This window comes from Microtus pennsylvanicus, chromosome 10, assembly GCF_037038515.1.
Source record: "Microtus pennsylvanicus isolate mMicPen1 chromosome 10, mMicPen1.hap1, whole genome shotgun sequence".
Classification (NCBI taxonomy): domain Eukaryota; kingdom Metazoa; phylum Chordata; class Mammalia; order Rodentia; family Cricetidae; genus Microtus; species Microtus pennsylvanicus.
The window spans coordinates 58,998,070-59,021,269 of record NC_134588.1 but is presented as its reverse complement, the minus strand read 5'-3'; the positions used below and the strand labels follow the sequence as shown (position 1 = coordinate 59,021,269).

The 23,200-nt window shown below is 39.4% G+C and overlaps 1 protein-coding gene across 1 annotated transcript in view; it reads left to right on the top strand.

The window, feature by feature from the left end:
- Positions 1-1,143: 1,143 nt before the first annotated feature.
- Mael (maelstrom spermatogenic transposon silencer) overlaps positions 1,144-23,200 on the top strand; it is a 28,704-nt gene continuing 6,647 nt past the window's right edge. The window contains exons 1-7 of the mRNA XM_075987475.1: positions 1,144-1,230; positions 2,821-2,920; positions 4,339-4,494; positions 5,722-5,763; positions 13,222-13,346; positions 14,329-14,383; positions 14,493-14,634. Of these exons, the coding sequence (XP_075843590.1) occupies positions 1,174-1,230; positions 2,821-2,920; positions 4,339-4,494; positions 5,722-5,763; positions 13,222-13,346; positions 14,329-14,383; positions 14,493-14,634 (677 nt within the window). The 5' untranslated portion in view covers positions 1,144-1,173. The remainder of the gene's footprint in view (positions 1,231-2,820; positions 2,921-4,338; positions 4,495-5,721; positions 5,764-13,221; positions 13,347-14,328; positions 14,384-14,492; positions 14,635-23,200) is intronic.

Below are 23,200 nucleotides of genomic sequence, written 5' to 3'. Positions count from 1 at the left end.
CACAGGCTCAGCCTTGAGTCAACAGTAACTAGGAACACACAAAGAGAAAAACCTTTCATAACTCCCAAAACACTGCCTGGTAATAAAACTGACCCCCCAAAATTACCCAGCCCTTACGAGGAAACCTGTAAAACTTTATTTACTTATTCGACGACAATTTTTGACATCTCAGCCTCTTCTTGTGCTTCCTTCTTATGACTAAATTGTATATTGCACTTCAGAAACTGGAGGGAGGGTTGAAACATAGCTTGGTGGGAGAGTTCTCGCCTAGCATGTTGGAGGCGCTGGTTCAATCCTCAGCTCCCCCAAAGCTAACAAGCAACAGAGGTTTTCAGATATGTTAGGCTTTTTGCGGTTGTCTTGAAAACCCCCCAGTGTCCCCGCCTTCTCCCTCGGTGCTTGGCACACCCTTGCTAGGTCTAGCTGAAAAACACAGGACAGGGAAAGCACCTGCGAGCCCTCAGCCCCACACTAACGGGGCACATTACGCAACAATATACAGAAAAAAAACACCAGGCCTTCCACGTGACAATCCCCATCCACTAGGCGTGCCAGCCAGCCAATCGCCAGGCTCCCTGCCTGCGCCTCGCTCCGCCTTCCTCCCCGCCCCCGCGGCCTCCCCACGAGGCTGTTTTTCGCCCCCCCTCCAACGGGGAGCCAATGCGGCTGCGCGCTGCGCCCTGATTGGTCAAGCGCAGGGCAGGAGCGTGCGCAGGCGCCCAGCTCGGTTACTAAGGGCGGGAGCCCGGCGAGGGCGCCGGCTGCTGGCTGTGCCTCTGAAGGGCGTCGAGGCCCGACGACGCCATGCCCAACCGCAGGGCCAGCCGCAATGCCTACTATTTCTTCGTGCAGGAGAAGATTCCCGAACTGCGCCGGCGAGGCCTGCCCGTGGCCCGCGTGGCTGACGCCATCCCCTACTGCTCGGCCGACTGGGCGGTGAGGCTGCGGGCAGTTGGGCAGTGGGGTGGGTGCAGAGGGGACCCGGCCTGTGGGGCCCCGTCTGTGGAGGGGACGGGGTGAAGGGCCCCTTCCCCAGGGTCGGACCAACCGACAGAACCTTCCAGATTCGGGGCGTGGAACGGACGCCTCACGGCACCCCTCTCTGTCCCCCCTCTCTGTCCCCCTCTTCTCCCAAAGCTCCTGAGGGAAGATGAGAAGGAGAAATACTCAGAAATGGCTCGGGAATGGAGAGCAGCCCAGGGAAAGGATTCTGGGCCTTCAGAGAAGCAGGTAAGGCTAGCCCCCTCCTGCCCGCCCATGGGCTTCCCCCGTCAAGGTGGAACCCGAGAACCGTCAGGAAGTTTCCAGACGGTACAGAAAGCCCAGGGGATAGGGGATCGGTGTTTGGGCTTACACTAAAAGGCCTCCCCTAGTCCCTTTCAATCCTTAACGGTTAGACAGCTTTTCAAACACTTGTATGTACTTAGAAGTAGTTGAACTTTATTTTTACATGATTCCCGTTAACTGTACTTTGAATAATTGGTATAACTTGAAGACCTGGGTTAAGATTTGTAGACGCTCTAGGGGAAAAGTTAAGCAAATTCCCATGTGGTGGGGCAGTAAAGTACTAAGTAGAAATCTTTTTCCAGCTTGTTTCTGTTCAGAAAGTACAAGGTCGTTAATGGCATTTTCTCCTGCTTCTCCCTCCTGTTGTTCTTTTCTATTGTACATGCTGAAATTTCATTCTTGAGCTGTTGATATTGGATGGAAACTCAAAAGTTTGGTGATTTTTTTTTTAATAAGGTAGATTTATGTTTTAAGTCAGTGCCTTAAGTCAGGTGGATTTACAATGTTCTGTGCTTGTGAATTTTAATCTTTCTTGTCATTATAGTTTCTTATAAAACATTTCTCTTCAACGGGCTGGAGATGGCTCAGTGATTAGGAGCACTGGCTTACTCTTACAGAGGACACAGGTTCGAGGCCCAGCACCCATATGGTGGCTCGCTAACATCTGTAACTCCAGCGCCAGGGGATTCTAATGCCCTCCTCTGGCCTCCACTGGTACTGCACACATGTGACACACGTACAGGCAAACATCAGTACACATAACAAAAGAAAAGAAAAATAAGGTTAATATTTTTAGGACCATTTGCTTGAAACACCTTTTCCCAACCCTTTACTCTGGCTTTGTGGGAGCCTAGGCAGTCTGGATGCTCACCTTACTAGACCTGGATGGAGGTGGGTGGTCCTTGGACTTCCCACAGGGCAGGGAACCCTGACTGCTCTTTGGGCTGCTCTTAGGGAGGGGGACTTGATTGCGGGAGGGGGAGGGAAATGGGAGGTGGTGGTGGGAAAGAGACAGAAATCTTAAATAAATAAATAAATAAAAATAATTGGGAAAAAGAAGAAAAATAATGTTAAAGTTTCTCCTCAAAACTAAAGCATACTGTGTGTGTGTGTGTGTGTGTGTGTGTGTGTGTGTGTGTGTGTGTGTTGTGACAGTTGGAGGCAAAGTGTGTTCTGCTTTTTACTTTTCAGTGAAAACCAGACAGTGTTACTGGGCTTGGGGTTTTGTTTTCTTTGAAAAATCTTTGACACTGGCCTGGCATTTGGTGGTGAGTGACCTGAGAGATGGCCAATAGTGAACGAATGGCTCTCAGCTGAAGCTGTTTATTGGCCACTCGCCTTCTTATAATGTTTGTAGGCTTGCTGTTGTCTGCCATTGACTGCTGCTGATAAATATATTTGATTTCATTGACCACGAGAGAATGCTGAAGTAGTCCACAGCAATTTTGAAGTTACTTTGTTAAATTTAAATATGTGATGTAAGTATCCAGCAGTAGCTCTGTTTAAAGCATTTGACTGGTAATTCTCTTTCAGAAATTCATATCTACACCACTGAGAAGGCCAGGCATGCTTGTACCAAAACCAAGTGTTTCTCCTCCTGACGTGTCAAATTTGTCCATAAAGAATGATCAAGGTAGAGTATTCCTAAAATATTATGCTTAAATTTGGATGGCATATTGGGCAATCAGAAAGGCCTTCTATGTAGTGGGGGAAGATGGCTCAGTCAATAAAGTATTTGCCGTGTAAACGTGAGGACCAGCTCCCATATGAAAAGTGAGGTGTGGTGGTGCTAGAGAAGTAGGGAGAGTAGAGTGGCTAGCCTGGGCAAGCCTCAGGTCCCAGCTCAAACAAACATGGACAACTCCCAAAGGATGACCCTAGAGATTGACTGTCTTACTTAAGGACATACCTGTGCAGGGCATCCCACCCCAAAAATGTTTATATTTATATTAATTTTGATCTTATGTATCAAAATAATTAGCTATAAGGCCTTAAATATTATAGCCCTAATGTTATACAGGATGAACTAATTTGCATTTGTTGAAAAAATATTGGAAAGTTTTTTGTAACAAAGTCTCTGTTGGTTTCTACCACTTCGTACATTATTAAACATAATTCTTAGACATATTTGTAGCTCCCACACTTAGGTTATAGAGGTAGACAGGAAGAATAAGGCCTTTGACCTATTATACAGCCTGGTAAGAGAGGAGATTTTATTTGAACAACAAGAATGAAAGTTTATGGATTGATGGGTATGCTAACCAACCTGATTTAATCACCCCACAATTCATAAATCTATTGAAACCCTATGGTAACCCATAAAGATATGCTAGTATCATTTGCCAATTAAAGATAAAGACTTTTTGGCCAGGTGTGGTGGCACACACCTCTACTCCCAGCACTGGGAAGACAGAGACAGGAGAATCTCTGTGAGTTGGAAGCCAGCCTGGTTCACAGAGAGAGAGTTCCAGGGCTACACAGAAAAACCCTGTCTCACAAAAAGGGCAGGGGATGGGGTTGACAGGCATGAAGCAAGGATGAATTATAGCACTACCCTAGAAGAGAACATAGCCAGTAAAGAGCCTTTGCTGTTTCTTCTGGCTGTTTTTGCCGTGTTCTGCCTTTGTTTAGCACAAGCTTTTAACACTGGTCTTCAGTGGACAGTACTGGCCCCTCATAGTTCTCTCGTATTATAGGTGGTCTTCTGTATATTAGCAGAGTACAAAAGCAGAGAACTAAATCATCCATAGCTAATTTTACTTCACTTGTTCTGCTGGACTTTATTTCCCAAACCTTTCTAATTGTTGCATATATGCTACAACTTTTACTATGCCATTGCTGAAATTCAGTGTTGCTCTATAGCTGAGTTACGTAGAGGCAAGACTGAATCATTTTGTTGCTTTATAGAAAAGATGGTTACTACTTCAATTCTTGATGACTGTAAATTTTTTACTTGGTATTATTGAGTTTTCTTTTATAATTCACTAAGTAATACAGGAACACATACCTGTACAAAAAGTGGTTTTAACAGTCTTGGGTTTTGTTTTTCAGCTCTCCTTGGAGGCATTTTTTATTTTCTGAACATTTTTAGCCATGGTGAACTACCACCTCACTGTGAGCAGCGCTTCCTCCCTTGTGAAATTGGCTGTGTTAAATACTCCCTCCAGGAAGGTATTATAGCAGACTTCCACAGCTTTATCCATCCAGGTAAGGTCCTATAAGTGTGTGATGGTTTTAAACTGGCTTCATTTATTAGTAATCGTTTTCTTAAAAGTTGAAGTACAGTGGAGTTCTTAAAATGTGTGTAGACATAACACCTAAGTGTCAGACTATTAGGGATCAGGTGCTGATGCGGCTGGCTGACTGAACTCAGAGCTCAGAGGACAGAGTCTCAGAGATGCACACCTGTTACACTTGCCCAGGCCTTACATCGTGGGGTCTTCTGTTTTATGCCTTGTTCTTTTCTTTCACTATCCCGTCCTTCACCTTAGTAGTCTTTAGTTTGAAGCGGATACTGCATTGTAACCTTGTGAAAACCTTTTTCTGAGCTAGTTAGATCATTTGTAAAGTGTCTGTAGAAACTATTAAAACATAGTTTTAATATGGAGGTAGCCTAGCTCTCTAAACATCCTTAGTCATCTCCTTGCCACTATTCTATCCCCCACTAAAAACAAAAGAATAACCCAGGGGAGATTCAAGCCTGTGATCCCAGCAATCATTCAGGAAGAAAGATGGGGCAAGAAGATTAGGCTGCATTGATACCCTGTCTCAAAAAACAAATGAGACACAGATAGTTACAAAGATGCTAGATCTCTTCAATTCCCAAGAGGACAGAGAGCAGTTAAGGGAACCACCGTATCTTGGAAGTCAAAAGGGAAAATGTGTCAAGATAGCAAAAAGCTTTAAAATTAATTTAGATGTCCTTTTTTCTCAGAGGACAGCAAAGCTGATTATCTTATGCTTGTTGACATTGCTGCTTAGGACAAGTCATATAGCTTTTACATTTTGTTGGTGTGTGGATTATGAAATACTGAAAAGATAAAAATTTGAGACTTTTCTTCATTCTGAAAAATGTATGCCTGCAGTATAACAGGCTTTACCATCCTCAAATACCTTCATGGACCCCTAGCTAGAAGTCATTTTGCATGAATTTTCTTTCTCTAGTATAATTTCCCTGGAAGGAACAGCTTGCTGTGCGAAGTAGTTTAGAAAATACATAGAGATTATTTTAGTTATCATACCTTTGATTTAAACAGTAACAACCAAGACAGAAGCAAACAACATAAAAATAAAAGGACACTATGAAGTTATAATGGTATTTTAACATAATATAGATTCTCACATTGAAACTTGGTCATCACATGAAGTATTACCATAACACAGGTAAGAAAATTTTCAGAATTCTGCTTCTCAGTGAAACACTTTGTATTGCAGGTGAAATTCCACGAGGATTTCGATTCCATTGCCAGGCTGCAAGTAAGTATAAAGGAACTGGGATAAGAGGGACCGAGGGTGTGCAGCCTTGTTAAAACTCCTTCTTTTAACATAGAAAATGTAAGATGTGGGGAATGGTAGGTGGAATGGTATTTAAACCTTAAACCTACACGTGTGCACTCCTGCCCCCGGGGGCTGAACTGGGGCCTCACACGTGCTAGCCAACCCCTCTGCCATAGAGCTGCATCTCCAGCCCAAACTTTAAAACTTTGCTGACTCACATGTATGTATGAACTCCTTTCATTCTAAGAAAGTAAGGAAACTGTTGCTACATATCCTTGGAGTTCCAAGGTCAGTTGTTGGTATAGGGGCCAGGCTCTTAGGAAAATCATGGGAAGTTTCAGATTCTCTAAACTTAGACTCATTTGTGACAATGACTATTTTAAAACTTTCTTTTAGAATTCATTCTTCAAAAAGAATAGAGTTCAGAGTAGAACAGTTTTGAGTTCAGGTGTGAGGAAATCAGGCTTTTAAGTGTTTTGTAACCAGAAAGCTTGACTATGACTAAATTTATCTAAGATTAGAGCTAAGTTCTTACTAGAAAGAGCTTTCAGCAGTTTCCCATTTGATAAAAAAACATGTTTTATATTAAATTATGTTAGTTTTATGTTAAATTAATATTAATTCAGTATATTGTTTAAGGAGCCATTTAATTCCTGCATGTACCGTTTAACTTAAAAATGTGGTCAACTAGCCCATTAGAAGTATTAGAAACAGAAGTGTTTGTCAGGCCCGCTGTAACAGGCATATTGTAACTTTTATAATGCTAGCTGTGTGTGGGTGCATCATGCACCTGTGCAGGTCAGAGGACAGCTCTGGGGAGCCAGGTTGAGGCACAGCCCTCTTGTTTCTGCCACTGTGAAGCAGGCTAGCTGGGTCATGAGCTTCTGGCAGATGCTGTTGCCTCTGTCTCCATCTCAAGGTAGGTATGCCCACCACCACATCCAGGTGTTTTTTTGTTTATTTGTTTGTTTTTTTAATGTGGATTTTAAGATTTGAACTCAGGCTTCAGGATTACAAGACAAATATTTTTACCTGTTGAGCTGTCTTTGGCCCTATAATGCTGTTTTTACTGCATATATTTTGTACTTTCCCTTCTTATTATTGAATTTGTGTGCCTTGGTTTAAAAAAAAGAAAAGAAAAAAGTACAGATTTGTTATTTTTCATGGAAACAACAGAAAAGAGATTTTTCTTTTTTTTAGTTATGCTTCCTTACATATTTTAAAATACGAAAAGAAGCTTATACAGAAAACACTTCATGATCTCCATCGCAAGTTACATTATTTAAGGGCACTGTGCTACTAAGTAAATGGTAGATGGTAGTTAAAACAAATGGAGGAGCTGGAGAGGTGGCTCACACTTAGGAGCATTCTGTGCTCTTCTAAAGGACAGGAGTTGAGTTTTAAGCACCTACATCAGGCAGCTCACAGCTGTCTAATTCAGGTGATCCTTTGCCTCTTCTGGCTTCTACAGGCGCCTACACTCAACACTCACAGGCATACATACATAGACATAAATAAAAATAAGATAAATCTTTCTTTAAAATCCAGAAATGAAACCAGGTACAGGAGCTCATGCTTCTAATTCTAGAGCTTGGAAGACTCAAGACACCCGCAGTTTGAGGATGGCATGGGCTACAGAGAGTCCATTGCCAGCCTGTGCCACAGGGCAAGACTGTCTCAAAACTCAGCAAACAAAAATCCCAAGCACAAATTTTATGAAACCTAATTTCTAATTTAATTTTCATGTTTGTACTTGAAAACCTAATTTTGGTTTGTCATCTGAATGAACACATTGCTTTCCTGCTGTTTGTCACTGATTGTTGAGAATGTCACTGGCTTGCCATGTCCTTGCCACCTCAATCCAGATAAAACCTTTAAATATTCTTTTGCGTATTTCTGCAGTATTTTCACATTAAAGTAACACAAAGCATCTTTCCTTTTTAAAGGCTGTTTCTATCTCATATATCTTTTCTTTTTTTTTTTTTTTTTTGGTTTTTCGAGACAGGGTTTCTCTGTGGTTTTGGATCCTGTCCTGGAACTAGCTCTTGTAGACCAGGCTGGTCTCGAACTCATGGAGATCCGCCTGCCTCTGCCTCCCAAGTGCTGGGATTAAAGGTATGTGCCACCACCGCCCAGCCTATCTAATATATCTTACTAATGGCCAGAAATAGTTTCTTTTTTCTCATGCTGAGGATCAAATCTAGGCAGTCCTTGTTCAGCTAGGCAGAGGCCCTCCTGATGTGCTGCATCCACAGCTGGGAATGGTTTCTTAATTTATTATTCTAGCTAATTGAAGCAGGATAGTATTTCTTATTCAGACAGACTTAAAATATTTGGAGCTTGCCAATTTAAGCATGTCTTAAGTTGCCAATTAAATAACCCCGGGAAATCTGCCAATTAAATAAAAGTGATGGTTAGAGTGACAGCTGTGTTGACATAGTACCTAAAAATGCCTGTGCTAATGCAAGCGCACTGATTCGGGGAGGACCGTGGAGCACAGAATAGTATACCAAGCCAGATTTATGTGTTGATAAATACATCCACATAGATTTCTCAGAGCTCTCATAGATGGCTCAGTGGGTAAAAGTGCTTCACAGTAAAGAATTCAGGATTGAAAGACATTTTAGTGTGGAGTCCAGTGACAGCTCCTTCCCCACTTAGGTTCCTCACAAAGAGGTGCTTCAGCTTCTGTGTGAGCTTGGGACTAAGAGGTCTTGACTTTCCTCCCTCACTTCAACTTCTGTTCATTTCACTGTTTAATGGTTTTTCTTTTTTTTTTTTTTTTATTTTTTTTTTATTTTTTTTTAATTTATTTATTTATTTATTTATTAAAGATTTCTGTCTCTTCCCCGCCACCGCCTCCCATTTCCCTCCCCCTCCCCCAATTAAGTCTCCCCCCAGCCCGAAAAGCAATCAGGGTTCCCTGGCCTGTAGAAAGCTGCAAATCAGGATTCAAAGCTTTGCTTCTTTTAAAGCAGAACTTCTCTCAAGAAAAACCATGTTCCAGACCCAAAAAGAGGAACATGGTTTTTCTTGAGAGAAGTTCTGCTTTAAAAGAAGCAAAGCTTTGAATCCTGATTTGCAGCTTTCTATATGAAAGGTCCTTTGGCTTTTCAAATGCATTAAATACAAAGAATGTACCACTGACTTATAGTGTAGAATATTAATGAGCAGCAGTGTGCTCACCAGTCGGCTGACAACAGCACAGTCCCCAGCACCACTGGCAGTCTCTCCTCTCTCCCCCTGGTCCTTTGCAAGAGAAGTGTTCTGAATTCTGTTAGTCATTATCTTTTCTGAATAATTTTACTATGTGTGTGTGTGTGTGTGTGTATACATATATATATTAACTTAAATATGTTTTGTTTTTATAGATATGTACCTATATTTTAAGTACATTATCTTTTACTCGTTTTTCTACTTGATATTCTTACATTGTGTGTTTATTATATTACATATCTGTTTATTGCTCCATTGTGTGAAAGTGGCTTTTCTCAGCCTTAGCCTTGCATTGTTCACTCTATATGAGGTCTCTCTTAAGTCTCAGTACTAGGTACTGAGCCCTAGGTCTTGTGCATGCTAAGTAAGCACTCTACCACTGAGCTACGTCTCTAGCCCTTTAATAAGCACACGTGTTGGGTTCTAGTTTAGCAAGTCAGCCAATTTTTTTTATCAACTGTGAATCTTTGTGTCTTAATACACTACCTAAAGGTTTAGTCTCCTATTTTCTTCTAAAATTTGCAAAGTTTCTTTTTTTGTATATGATGCTTATTCCACCTGGAATTGACTTGTGTATACTATGAGGTGGCAATTTCACAGTTTTCTCCTGCAGACAACCAGTATCTTGGCATTGTTATTGAATAACCTGCTTTCCCCCAATATGTAGTGTCTTTTAGGTCAGACCATACCTCTACTTGTTTTCTGTTATTGGTCTATTAGCATTGGGGGAGGGAGCCTTATCTATCATATTCTTGATTAAGCATAATGGTTTGAAAATCTTTAGATAGCTCCCCTGACCTTGTTCTGTAATATCATAGCTATTTCTGACCCCTATTTTTCATCCACAATTTAGAATCAGTTTTTCATGACCACCTGTAAATATTTAGGTCATTTTAAAGAAGTAGCCTTCATAATGTTGCTTTTCCATCTGTGAACATGAACAGCTTATTTCTTCAGGTCCCTACTTAACAATTTTATTTTATTTGAGATGGGGTCTCACCTTGGCTGACCTACAATTCCCTACATCGAACAGGTTATCATCCTATTTGCAGCAGTCCTCGTTTCTCTGCTTCCTGAGTGCCTACATCACCATGAGGCTTTTTGTTGTCTTGTTAGTGCTGTGTTTTGAATTGCATCTTCTGGTTGTTTACTTGGCTTTGTGTTGTATGAAGGCTAGGATCTCTAGTTTTCACCAACAGGTTCTTTGCTATAGTTTCCTCTTTCCTGACTGTCCTTACTTTTTTGCTGTACGTACTTTATCAGAGTGAAAAACTTCCTTCTGTTTCCAACTTGATTATGGATTACAATTAAATATTTTAATAAGGATGCTCTTTCAAAATTTCCAATGTTTTATTTGTATGGTGATTTACCAAAATTAAACTGGTTTTGCCCTCTAGAGCAAACCCAACGTAGTAACCATACGCCTCTTAATTGTTGAGTTTGACTTGCTCGTGATTGTCTTAGAGTCTGTGCATTTTATGTTGCTGTTGACATTGTCTCATTTGGTTGTCAAGGTTATTTTGCTGTAATGGAAGATGAGGGAAAATGGATTGGGGGATATATTTTTATTACTTTTAAATTTGGTTTCTGGGTGTGTGGAAAGTATAAAATAAGTTTCTTTGAACAGAAGAGGCCTAGTTATTTTACAGACTTGTATTACAATTATCTTTGTTGGTCTGTTTTCTTTTATTTATTTATTTATTTATTTATTTATTTTTTAAATTTATTTATTTATTAAGGATTTCTGCCTCCTCCCCGCAACCGCTTCCCATTTCCCTCCCCCTCCCCCGATCAAGTCACTCTCCCTCATCTGCTCGAAGAGCAATCAGGGTTCCCTGACCTGTGGGAAGCCCAAGGACCGCCCACCTCTATCCAGGTCTAGTAAGGTGAGCATCCAAACTGCCTAGGCTCCCCCAAAGCCAGTACGTGCAGTAGGATCAAAAACCCACTGCGATTGTTCTTGAGTTCTCAGTATTCCTCATTGTCCTCTATGTTCAGCTAGTCCGGATTTATCCCATGCTTTTTCAGCTCTTGGTTATCATGTTTGCCAGATATACCCATCCTGTGCACTGTGTGTGAGTGAGTGATCATATTATTATCCCAAAATGTTTATGTTGTATCTGGCAGAAAACTAGAGTAAGGGGGCATCTAAGATTACCTTAGTGCATGAACAGGAATTGAGGTAATTTAAATTATGCTTCAGATTTCACAAGGACCAATCCATCTTTTTAATGAAAAGAGAGAGAGTAGACAGATTACCACCAAAGAATTTTACATAGAATTTGTAGCATAAGCAGTGGAAATCAGAAAATAATAGATTTTATTAATATTTTTATATAGGGTCTCTTGTAACCGAGTATGGCCTCAGACTTTATGTAGAGATAACCTTGAGTTTCTGGTCTTCTGCCCCAGCCTCCCAAGTGCTATGACTGTAGATATGCACCACCATGTTTAACATTTTATTTATGTATTAGTGGGAGAAAATATCTTAAATTTTTATTGAATCTGCTAAAAGTTCTGTCTGGTGTCTGAGTCTTTAAATCTTTCCTTCCTCAACTCACCAGTGTTTATTCCCTTCCAAGATCCCAGGCTCCTAATTCCCCATTCAATTGCTCTGTAGTACTTTGAAGTAGACATTCCACTTGCTGAGCTTTTCCTCTGTAGTTGTGCAAAGCTGAACTTCATCTTTCTTTATAGTTTTGCAATTTTATATTTATCTATCAAATTTGAATAATTTGATAGGAATTTTGTTCAAACATAGTTTATTTCGTTTAAAATCAGTGCCTAGTAACTTCTACACCAAAGACACTTTCTATGAGCTTCATTTTGGTTCTCCTTCTTGCCTCTGTTTGCCTGCTTTTACACAGTGTGTGAAAAGAAGGAATTTCAGAGTAACTTCATCAGAAAGGAATTACTTGCTTTTTGAGGCACTTATAGTGGGCTTAGGAATTGTGATCATAGATTCTGAAAGCACTTTGCTAAACCATTAGCAGTTTCTAGAACTGACAATGACCTAAAACTAGCCTTACAGTTTCCCAACTCCCTACTCCTTTATCAGTAAGTTTTAACTGCGGTACGTTTGTACTGCTCATATCTTTAAGGATACCTGTATTATTTTGTGGGAGGGCTCATCTGAATTTACTTGGCCTTTTTTTTTCTTGGAGGTGTGGGGTTCTTCATCATCTTGTCTTTTAAAAAATGATTGTTATTTTTAATGTGTATGGGTATCCATTGAGGCCATATGTAGGGAACTGGGTCCTCTGGAACTGGAGTTACAAATGGTTGTTAGCCACTGTGTAGATGAGATTAGAGCCTGGGTCTCTGGAAAAGCAACCAGTGCTTCTAATCACATCTCTTCAGCCCATATTCCTTTTTTAAAAGCAGTCATTGACCAGCAATATTGTTCAGGTATTTGTTGCTAACCCTGAATACTTGAGTATAATCCTGGAACCCACATGGTAAGGAATTAACTCCTGTAGGTTGCTCTCTGGACTCCACATGCTTACACACACACACACACACACACACAATGTAAATTTTTTTTTAATGAAAACGGGCTAGAGCAATTTGATCACTGGTTATAAAGTGATTGCTGCACAAGTGTGGGGCCAAGAGCTTAGACACCCAGAACCTACCTAAATGCCTAGTGCCTGTAATTCCAGCCTTAGGCAGAGACAGCAGATCCCCAGAGACTAATCATATTAGCAAGCACTGAGTTTGATTGAATGACCCTGCCACAGTGAATAAGGTCGAAGAGATCAAGGATGATTCCTGATAACACTCTCAGGCCTCCTTATTCACACACACCCCATTCAGGCAGGCAGGCAAACACACACATGCACGCACGCACACACACGAAAAAAAGAAAAATCAGTACTACTATGAAGCTCTCCAGCCTTATTTAACAAAACATTTTTGAAAGGCACCATGGGAACAATACAAACACTATAAACTTGGTCATTAAGAAACTTGGGTTCAATAATGACTTCACTGTTCATTAACTATTTCTGGGAGTCTCTGTAGTCTCCTCTTAATTTATGTATGTGTTTCCCACCTCCATAAGATTCTTGGTTCAAGTATGTAAAGTACCTAATGAGAACCAGGCTTGATAGAAACACTCATGGGTAAACTACCCACTTCTCTCCTCCTGAATTCCTATTCCCACCCTGATAATACTTGTCTTACTCAGTAGCTGAACTTCTACCTCTTTATTTCCCTCAGGTGATTCTAGTCACAAGATTCCTATTTCAAACTTTGAATTCGGGCATGACCAAGCAACTGTGTTACAAAACCTTTATAAATTTATTCATCCAAACCCAGGGAATTGGCCACCTATTTACTGCAAGGTAATATCCAATAAGATGTTTTTAAGATACCCATTTAGACACCAGAAGAATTGAAAAGGCACTAAAAAAATTTCAGTTTTGTGTAAACAGACTGTGCTTTTGTTTCCTGGCCATTGGTTAATAAAGAAGCTGCTTTGGCCTATGGCAGGGCAGAGTATAGGTAGATGGGAAAGCTAAACTAAATGCAGGAAGAAAGAAGGTGAGTCAACAGGCACCATGTAGAGAAAGATGCCAGTAAGCTGCAGCCTCCTGGCAATTACAGATTAATAGAAATGGGTTAATTTAAGATGTAAGAGTTAGCTAGGAATACACACACCTAAACCATTGGCCAAACAGTGTTGTAATTAATATAGTTTCTGTGTGATTATTCTGGTCTGGATGGCTAGGAAACAAATTACAGTCTTCATTTACAGTTTTGTGTTAGTTACATGTTTTAAAACATGCTCATTCTGAATTTATTTGTGTGTAATTAGTATGGCCTTTAAATCACTAATTTTGGAGGCAACAAAAGCTGAGTATAGTATTTTTTTTTAAATTCCTCCTGAAATACCTACAATATCTTTTTAGCCTAACAGATGGATACTCATTCCCTTAACCCTTGTTTTGTGATGTTTAGAAGAGACATTTTTATCTAAATTTTCCAGAATAATAGTGAAGAATTGGGTCCTAAACTTACTGCATATTATAAATACTACCATGAACAGATCACATGTTCTGAACATTGACTTCATCATTGGTCCACCCTAAGTGTCACTTGCTTTTCATTAACTGTATTAAAATATATATATTTGTGTGTGTACATACACATATATATGTATGTATAGCCAGTTAATTATAGCAGTAATTTTTCTAATGTATGCTATTTTTATATAATTTTCAGTTAGTGTCTGTCTTTTCTACACACACCCAAGTTTGAAAGGACAGTGTTAATGAAAATAATTCTAAAAAGGAGAAAATAAAAGTAATGATTTTCCTTCTGCAGTCTGATGATAGAGCCAGAGTCAACTGGTGTTTGAAGCGTATGGAGCGGGCATCAGGTGAGTAGAACCTCAATCGTGCAGGAAGCATAGTCTATACTTTGGTTTTGATGTACGTGTTCTGTGTGCCCAAATTCACTAATTATGTTTTTCTGTTTACTAATGGAAGAAATCAGGCAAGAACTAGAACTTCTCACTGTAGAGGACCTTGTAGTGGGAATCTACCAGCAAAAATTCCTCAAGGAACCCTCTAAGACCTGGGTTAGAAGCCTCCTAGATGTGGCCATGTGGGACTATTCTAGCAACACAAGGTATTGATAATGATTTTGTAATTCACTGATGGTGTTTTGTTTTGTTTGTTTTTTTAAACTATATTCTGAGAAAGTAGGCTTGGACTAGGTTTTGGGTTTGTGACTTTTGGGTTGTTTTGTTTTGCCTTTTGTGAATCACTTTTCAGTTAAACCTTGTAAACTTAGAAAAATAGTTCTGTTTTGTGGTTTTCAAGACAAGGTTTCTCTGTAGCTTTGGAGCGTGTCCTGGAAATAACTCTTGTAGACCAGACTGGCCTCAAACTCATAGAGATCTGCCTGCCTCTGTTTCTGAGTGCTGGGATTAAAGGCATGCTCCACCACTGCCTGGTAAAAAATAGTTTCCCATGTATGAGTGTTTACCTTTGTGCACACCACTCCAGGTGATCCTGGAGTTCAGATGACGGTTTCAGATCCTCTGTTGCCAGGAATCAAACCCAGGACCTCTGCAGTGTTCTTCATCACTGAGCCAGCTCCAGCCTGGGGAAACTTATTTTTAGATACTGTTTTTAATATTTGTATTTTTAGCATACAGTAATTGATAGAATCATTGCTGTTTTATACTAAAAGCAAAAAAAAAAAAAAAAAAAACCAAAAAACAAACTTTGCCACATAAACTGACTGTTCTTTACCAGTTAGAATTTCTTTACTGGTAAAGGAATGTTTTGATTTATTTAGACTTTTTATTAAATTGCTTTCATATGTATATAATTTATACAAAGTGGTATGTAAGTGAATTAAATTGGCAAAACTGTTCATTTTGAAATAATCCTAGATTTACTGAAAAATTAAGAGATTAATAAAATAAGCATAATACTCTTTTGGCTTCCTTAATTGTTAACATATTAACACATTTTCATAATTTGTTTCTAAATACATACACACTTTTTCTAAACCACTTGAGAGTAAATTGAAGTACCTTCCTTCTTTGTGTCTAGGTACAGCAATACCAAAGTAAGAATATTGCCATTAGCACACCGAACTGTTATCTAAAATGAAGTTCATAGGCTGCCAGTTCTTTCCTGATGCCTTTTCTAGATCAAACAGTATCTACAGTCCAGTCCTGGATCACATTTTGTTGGTCATGCATATGCATTAGTGTTGTTGCTTGGACTTACCTGAAACTCATGACCCTTCTGCTTCAGGCTCCCAAGTGCTGGTATTACAGGCGTGTGCCGCCATTCCTGGGGTCCATAGTCTTTTACAATCTTTATTCAATCTTTATTCTTTAAAGAGTAAAGTCCAATTAATTTATAAAATGTTTCTCAGTTTGAGTTGGTTTTTATTTCCTGTTGGCTAGGCTAAGGTTACACATTTTAGGAGGAATACCAAAAATAAAAAAATACTACGTCTTCTCGTATGTCACACTTGGAAGCATATTATGTCAGTTTGTCCCATTCCTGATATTGAGAACTTGGTCTCTTGTCTGTTAGAGTCACCTTTGAACAGTTACAATTGTGCACCTCCCTCATAATGGGTTGACATGTGCTCAGCGCTAGAGGGTGCTACCTAAATAACATAAGGCCCTGGGTTCAGTCTCCAAAAAAGTAATGCATTTTTGCAGAGAAATGTAATTCCTTGAATGTCAAATGCAAGTTCTGGCGTGCAGTGATGATTTGGTTGGAGTAGCTTCTAAGCTTGTTAAGATAGTGAATTTCCTTAATTATTCCTTCAGTATTTATTAGTTAGAAGTCTATAATAAAGTGATTTTCTCCTACACAATTTCGATGAATTCTAACTTTATTCAGTGAATTAAGTGCTCTTTGCTTTCTGGTACATTCTAGGTTCATCTTCTATTGCTCTACTCCACCCTTGGATTAGCAGTTTCTCCAATTAGGCCTTGTTCCTTTCAAAGGCAGAGGGTGCTGAGTGAGAACCTGTTCAGTCTGTGTCTCACTGAGTTTTGGGATGCACTAAATGAAGTTTCAGTGTTGGTGGAACCTTGACAGTTGAGGACGCCTTTCTAGTTGATTGTAATCTGAGGATAGTCACAGTCATTTTCTCAAAAGTGACTTGAGTTAGTTCAGTCTGTTTGCTTGTTTATATTCCATGTTGGTTCCCCTCCACTTTGTTGGTAATTAGCCTTTGGATGTATAAAGCACTAGCATTGTTCAGCAGTGTATATTCAAAAGTGTCACTCACTTCATTGAAACCCTGTAAGAGCTTAAAAATTAGCTTGGAGAGAACTGAATCTTTATGTCAAGTTGTGTCCAAGGACAAAGGTGGTTTTTCTGTTGTTCAGATGAACACTGTCTTTGTGATATTTTTGTTTTTCACACAGGTTTGTAGATTTATTATTGGTGTATTGTTGAGGGGAAGTTCCTTAGGAAACTTTGTTCTATGAAAACTGGTTGCTTCATAATTCTAATGGAGTAAATTTGGTGATTCATTTCTTTGGGGAAAACTACACATGGTAAAATAGATTTTTAAATGTTTTTAGATGTCTGTAAGGAAGGTAGCCTCAAAAAAATGTTTCTAAAGTTTTATTGTTTTTTTATATTCTGTAGTTTATGAAATGTCATTTTGAACAAGTACTGTTTAGTTAATTCTCTGACAAATTAAAATGCTTTTAAATGAGCAGATGGAAAGGCCTTCCTGGATTTAGTGAATTATGGATGTTTCTTTTAGTGAATATAGATTTGCATTAAGACCAAACAGTGTTGATTGCTTTATCAAAAACTACATAGAAGTTATTTATGTATAGGGTATTTTTGATAACAATATATAACCAATTTTATGACCTGTCCTGTGAGCACATGAGAATTTCTGTACCCTTTGTTTTGCATTATAGGATTTGACTCTGTCCAGATCTACACTGATTGTTAGCTAGTTGGTTTTCTGTTGCTATAGTCAATGCCCAAGATAATCAGCCTATAAAGAGAAAAGGATGATTTTGATTTTGGAGCCTGTGGCTGTGTTCAGACAGTGCCTTGCAGTGGGGAGTGTATGTGGTAAAGCAAATTGCCTCACCTCATTACTGAGAAGGTAATAAAGAGGAGGGAGGGGACTGGTATTTTGCAGTTGTCTTCATGGACACACACTAGCCTCAACTACATGAGGGGCTCCCACTCCCACCCACTCCTTTTTAAGATAAGGTCTCACTGCATAAACCAGACTGTTCTGGAACCTACTATGTCAATCAGACTGGCCTCAAACTTAAGAGATCTGCCTGCCTCTGCCTCCTGAGTGCTGGAATAAAAGATGTGCACCACCACACCCTATACCTGTTTCTTACATAAATTTCTGTCACCTCCCAATAACACTAAGCAGGAACAATCTGCACCTTGAGCTCATTCTGCCTCACACTTGTGAGTGTTGAGAGTAGAGACCTTACCATGTCTGCAGACTTCCAGTTAATTCTTTGTCCTCTTGATATCTCGACTATTGAGAGTAGAATTTTACTGTATTTTCATACCTCCTTATACACTCTGTGAAGCTGGTTAGTCTTTTATTTCATGTCTGTACATTAAGAAGTTTGGTGAATCTTGGTGTATAATAGGTTGAAGGGAGACTTAAAAGGTATTTCCTGTTTTGTTTTTTGGGTTTTGCATTGTTAAATTTTCACAGTCACTTTGTGTCTGAATTTCTGGAGAATTCAACTCCATCGTGTGTGTAATCCTTTTCCAAAGCTTGTAATTTGCCTAGCTTTAGCAATGTAGGTTTTTTAGCCTAGAGATTTTACTACTTTGCCATCCTTTACGTTGGTAGTTCCTCTCAGTTTGTTGTTTAAGGGCCACTTCTGTGGTGTCTGGTAAACCATTTCAGTATGCAGAAATTGACTTCTGTTTCTAGAGCTTTTTCACAGGTTACAATTTTTCTTCCACTCTAAATTTTGTTAAAGAAATCTATGATATATGCTGCTATCTCATCTTACACTTTATTTTCTCTTTTTACTCTTGAATTATTTGCCAGTTTTTTGGCTTTTTTAGTTTCTTTTTCAGAACGAATCTGTATTTCTTTGGGCAGTTCATAATCTATTTAGATTCTTAACTGTTTTTGATTTCTGAGTCTAGTCAACTCTTTCTCATTTTAAAAATTGTTTAGTTCTGAATTTTTCTTATCCCAACTATGTTTCCATTTTCTTACACACTTGTGTGAGAACATTTAATTCCATGTGGAATGTTATGTTAGAATTCCCTAAGATTTTTTTGGAAGTCACGGGTGCTTTCTTAGTTTATGTTCCAATAGCTTTCTGTGAATGAGGCCTCTGTTTCCCTTGTCTCTTGGACAGCAGTTTTTGACTTACGTGTGAGTTTAGTTCAAGAGCTCCCTCTTCTGTCAGTGCAGCAACCGAAAAAGCTAGTGACTTGGGTGGAAGGAAGGTGACTGATTTTCTGTTTTTGTTTGGTCCAATGGGATCCTAACTTTATTTCTTTGGCTCCTCCTCACCATTATCCAGTGCAGCAGTTCTCAGCCTGCGGTTGAGATCTCTTCGGGGGTTGACCGTCCCTTTCACAGGGGTCACATACCAGATATCACGCACAGCAAATATTTACGTTACAATTCATGGCAGTAGCAATAATTACAGTTATGAAGTAGCATAGTGGGTGATTTTGTGTGTCAATTTGACCAAACTTGAGTCATCAACTGAGGAAACACCTTGAGATCCGGCTGTAAGGCATTTTCTCTTTTAGTGCTGTCTGGAAAGAACCTAGCCCATGGTGGGTGGTGCCATCCCTTGGCTGGTGGTCCCAGTTCTATAAGAAGGTGGGCTGGGCAAGCCGTGGGAAGCAAGCCAGTAAGCAGTTCTCCTCCAGTCTCTTCATCAACTGCCTGTGGGATCCTGCCCAGTTTGAGTTCCCATCCTGACTTCCTTCAGTGATGAACAGCAGTGCTGACTTATAAGCCAGATAGACTCTTTCCTTCCCAACTTGACTTTTGGCCATAGTATTTAGTTGCAGCAATAGAAACCCTAACTAAGATAAACAGCAATTAAAATAATTTTATGGTTGGAGTCTCCACAACATGAAGAACTGTATTAAAGGGTTGCAGCATTGGGAGATTGAGAACCACCGATCTGGTATCTAAAGAGCTCTTCTACTAATAATCTTCCCCAACATAAAGGTGCTTTCTTATAGACAAGCTTTGCTCTCCAAGTCTCTACTTCAGTTTTTATATGGAGTGGGGATGATTTATGTTTAGTCTTAGGCATTCTTGTTTCCTTTTTCTTTCATTCCTACAGTTTTCTAAACTCCACAGTTGACATGAAGACTTAAGAGTGAGAGACTGAAAATTTTCTCCATTTGAAACATAAAGCTTTCTGTTTATTCTAGAGTTTTTAATATTCTGTCCTTCGTAAAATCTTGTCTACTTTTTGTTGTCATCATTATTGTTGATCTGTGAAGTGTGTGAGGGATGTGTTAGGATATTTAGATTCAATACAATTACTTTGGTTACTAACCAAAGAATTTCTAAAACTTTATGTTCAGAAGTATTTGGTGCCTGTATTTATATTTAGTATTATCCCCTGTGCCATTGGCAATGTTGTTAAAGTAGCACTTTGTTTTAAAAAGATCCCCAGTGTTGTCTGGAATTTTCTTCCAAATAACTGACCTTTGGTGCACATTTCTGTTTTGGCCTTTTCTTTACCTTACTAAAATAGATCAATAAAATGTAGCAAAACACACACACACACACACACACACACACACACACACACACACACACACACACAATGTAATTGTTTCCATACACTTCAATGGCAACTGTAGAATATCTTTGTATAATATGGATTTTAAACAGAAGAAATATAGTATTAAGTTCAGTAAATACAAGTGCAGCAAGACTAGGATAGCTTTACTGCCAGGCATTTTTTGAGGCCTGTGCCACAGAGCTGGTTCAGAGAGAGACTGATGGACATGGTGCTGCAGCCAGCATAGTAAAGTGTTTGGACAAAATGCCCTCTGCCTTTCACTGAGCACTTGATATATAGTGAGAATGTAAGGGAATTTGAGTTTAAGAAACTATAGAAACTAATTAGAAATTGTGACCCAGATATAGTAGTACACATCTCTAATCCCAGCACTCAGAGTCAGAGACAGGAGGATTATTACAAGTACAAGGCTATCCTGATCTGCATAGGTAGTACCAGGCCAGCCAGGACCCTGCCAAAACAAAAACAAAACTTATTGCACGTATTTTCCTATGCCCTGCAGGCACTTAATGCTGAAGTCAAATAGCAAAATAATGTTCCACTGCCTTTATGCAGCTAACATAGGGAAGATACATGCAACAACTAATTAAGAAAATTGACATTTTAACTTATAATAAGTGAGCCAGGTGGTGGTGGCGCGCGCCTTTAATCCCAGCACTCGGGAGGCAGAGGCAGGCTGATCTCTGAGTTCGAGGCCAGCCTGGTCTACAGAGCTAGTTCCAGGACAGGAACCGAAAGCTACAGAGAAACCCTGTCTTGGAAATCCAAAAAGAAAGAAAGAAAGAAAGTAACTTATAATAAGTGCTTTTAAAAGTCAATCAAGAAGTGTGTGGAAGGGGAGACTACAAAATGAATGGTCCAGGAGAATATTTAAATTATAATATGAAAACTAAGAACTGAAGCAGAAGAAAGATAAAAAATGAAGAGCCTTGTTAGAAATAGGATTCTACTAACTAGGAAAGAAAATAGATTAGGTTTCTTAAAGGTCTCTGAGGTTCTTTTTACAGATGCATTGAAAGGAGATAAGGAAGGAGGTTTGGAGCCTATGATTATTAAATGAGCTGGCAATAAATTATTTGGGACTAGGGTGGTGACAGACAGAGAGGAATAGGTTTAAGACTGGTAAAAAGCAGTAGGACCTTGCTTAAGGACTAGAACTGGGGAGAGAATTGAAACAAAATAACAATGTATGATTGGTTAGATGGGGTGAAAGAATCACATTTAGAATATTCTGAGAGACTGGTGAAGTGTCTGATGAACTTGTGTGTAGATGAGATCTTACCGAAGCTGAGCAAGAAGAGGACCTAATGCAGAACGCTTAGAAATAGGCTTTGCCATTATCATAAAGCTTGAGCAGAGGCTGTGGCTGTGCAGATTTCAGCACTCCAGCTACAGTTTCTATGTGACACAAATGATAGTCATTGCCAGTGCTCATGGTGAAGACTGGAAAGTGAGAAGAAAGCCATGCTGAGTGTAATAACTTCACAGACCACCATGAGCTACTCACTTCCTGGGTTAGAACTTCTTGTTCCCTTGTCTATCTCATTCTTTGGGAATGTAAATTGTCTCTCTGTGGCCTTTTTCATGTTGTAGGTTTTCTTCAAATGTTTGATTCTTCTTGGTTATGTTATATTTAGAAATGAGGCTTCAAAACCAAATACCTGGTCCATCTTGTCTATCAGCTAATCAGGCTTTGCTGCAGGGAAAACTGACAAAAGAGCATAGCAGAATCCTAAATTCAAGAGCAGTCAGCTTGTTCCCTTTTGTGGAGTTGGAGAACTGACAGCTCTTTGAACAGAAATTCAGCCTCATAACCTGCATCGGCCCTTCTACAGTTTACTGTTTATATGTGTATAGATGGTGTGGGTACGGATGTGCCTGTGTATAGAGATGAGAGGACAGTGGGATCCAGGGATTGAGCTCAGGTCGTCAAGTGTATGTGGTAAATGCTTCCACCTATGTCTGAGTCCAGAACAAAGGTAGTGACTTCTTAAGTCACTGTTCTTCATTTCTTTCTACAGTTTTATTAAAGTATCTTCTATAGAGAAGCCTGTTTGTATTTTATCCTTGTGTACTCTAGTTATTTGACTGTGGTTTTTTTCAAAAGACTTTGGGGACAAGAAATAAAAATACATATGTATTTAACTCACCATCTGAACTAAAACCTTGGCAATAGTAGTATTAAGAGGTGAGGTGATACTGTGATTCCACTTTAGAGTTCTTTCTTTGTCCAATTAAATGAGCTTTTTATACTTAACAAAAAAAACGAGCAAATTTTGTGTAAAAAAACAGGCACTAGAGCGTGTTCTCTGGAAGTGCAATTTGCACTCTTAACCACTGAAGCATTTCTTACACTCTGTGTGTATTCTAGGTCTGACCTGTAGTGGAAAGCATGTATCTGGGTAGGTCCTCTTGACTTGAATTCTAGACAAGGAACAAAACTAATAACCAAAACTAAATTTGCTACTTCCATGTGGTTATCTACAAACGTAGTTTAGTTCTTCAGTCCTCAATTCGAGCTTTATGAATCATATATTCATATTATCTTTGAAAATACAGGGGGAGTTTTAGATTGATGTTAGATCAGTTAACTGTCACTTGGCACAAATAACTTTTTATAGTTAATGAATAGCATTTTGTGGTTTTAAATGAAGATTCTTGGTAAGCTTTATTGATAGCAGTGCTGTCTGGATCTTAGTAGATGTTACTTAGTGGGAAAGCATGTTTGTATTGATTCTCATGAAAGTGTGTTCCTGTGTTTGTAACTCTGGGTTAAATCATTAACTTTGGTCATTTCCTTTTCAACTTTTTCTCTTGTCTCCAAACACCACATTCTCAGTGGGGCCTTGCTGGTCACTCCATCTGAACTGTTGGCTTCTGCTTCACAGTGTTGTCACTGCTGTTTAAAGTTTGTCA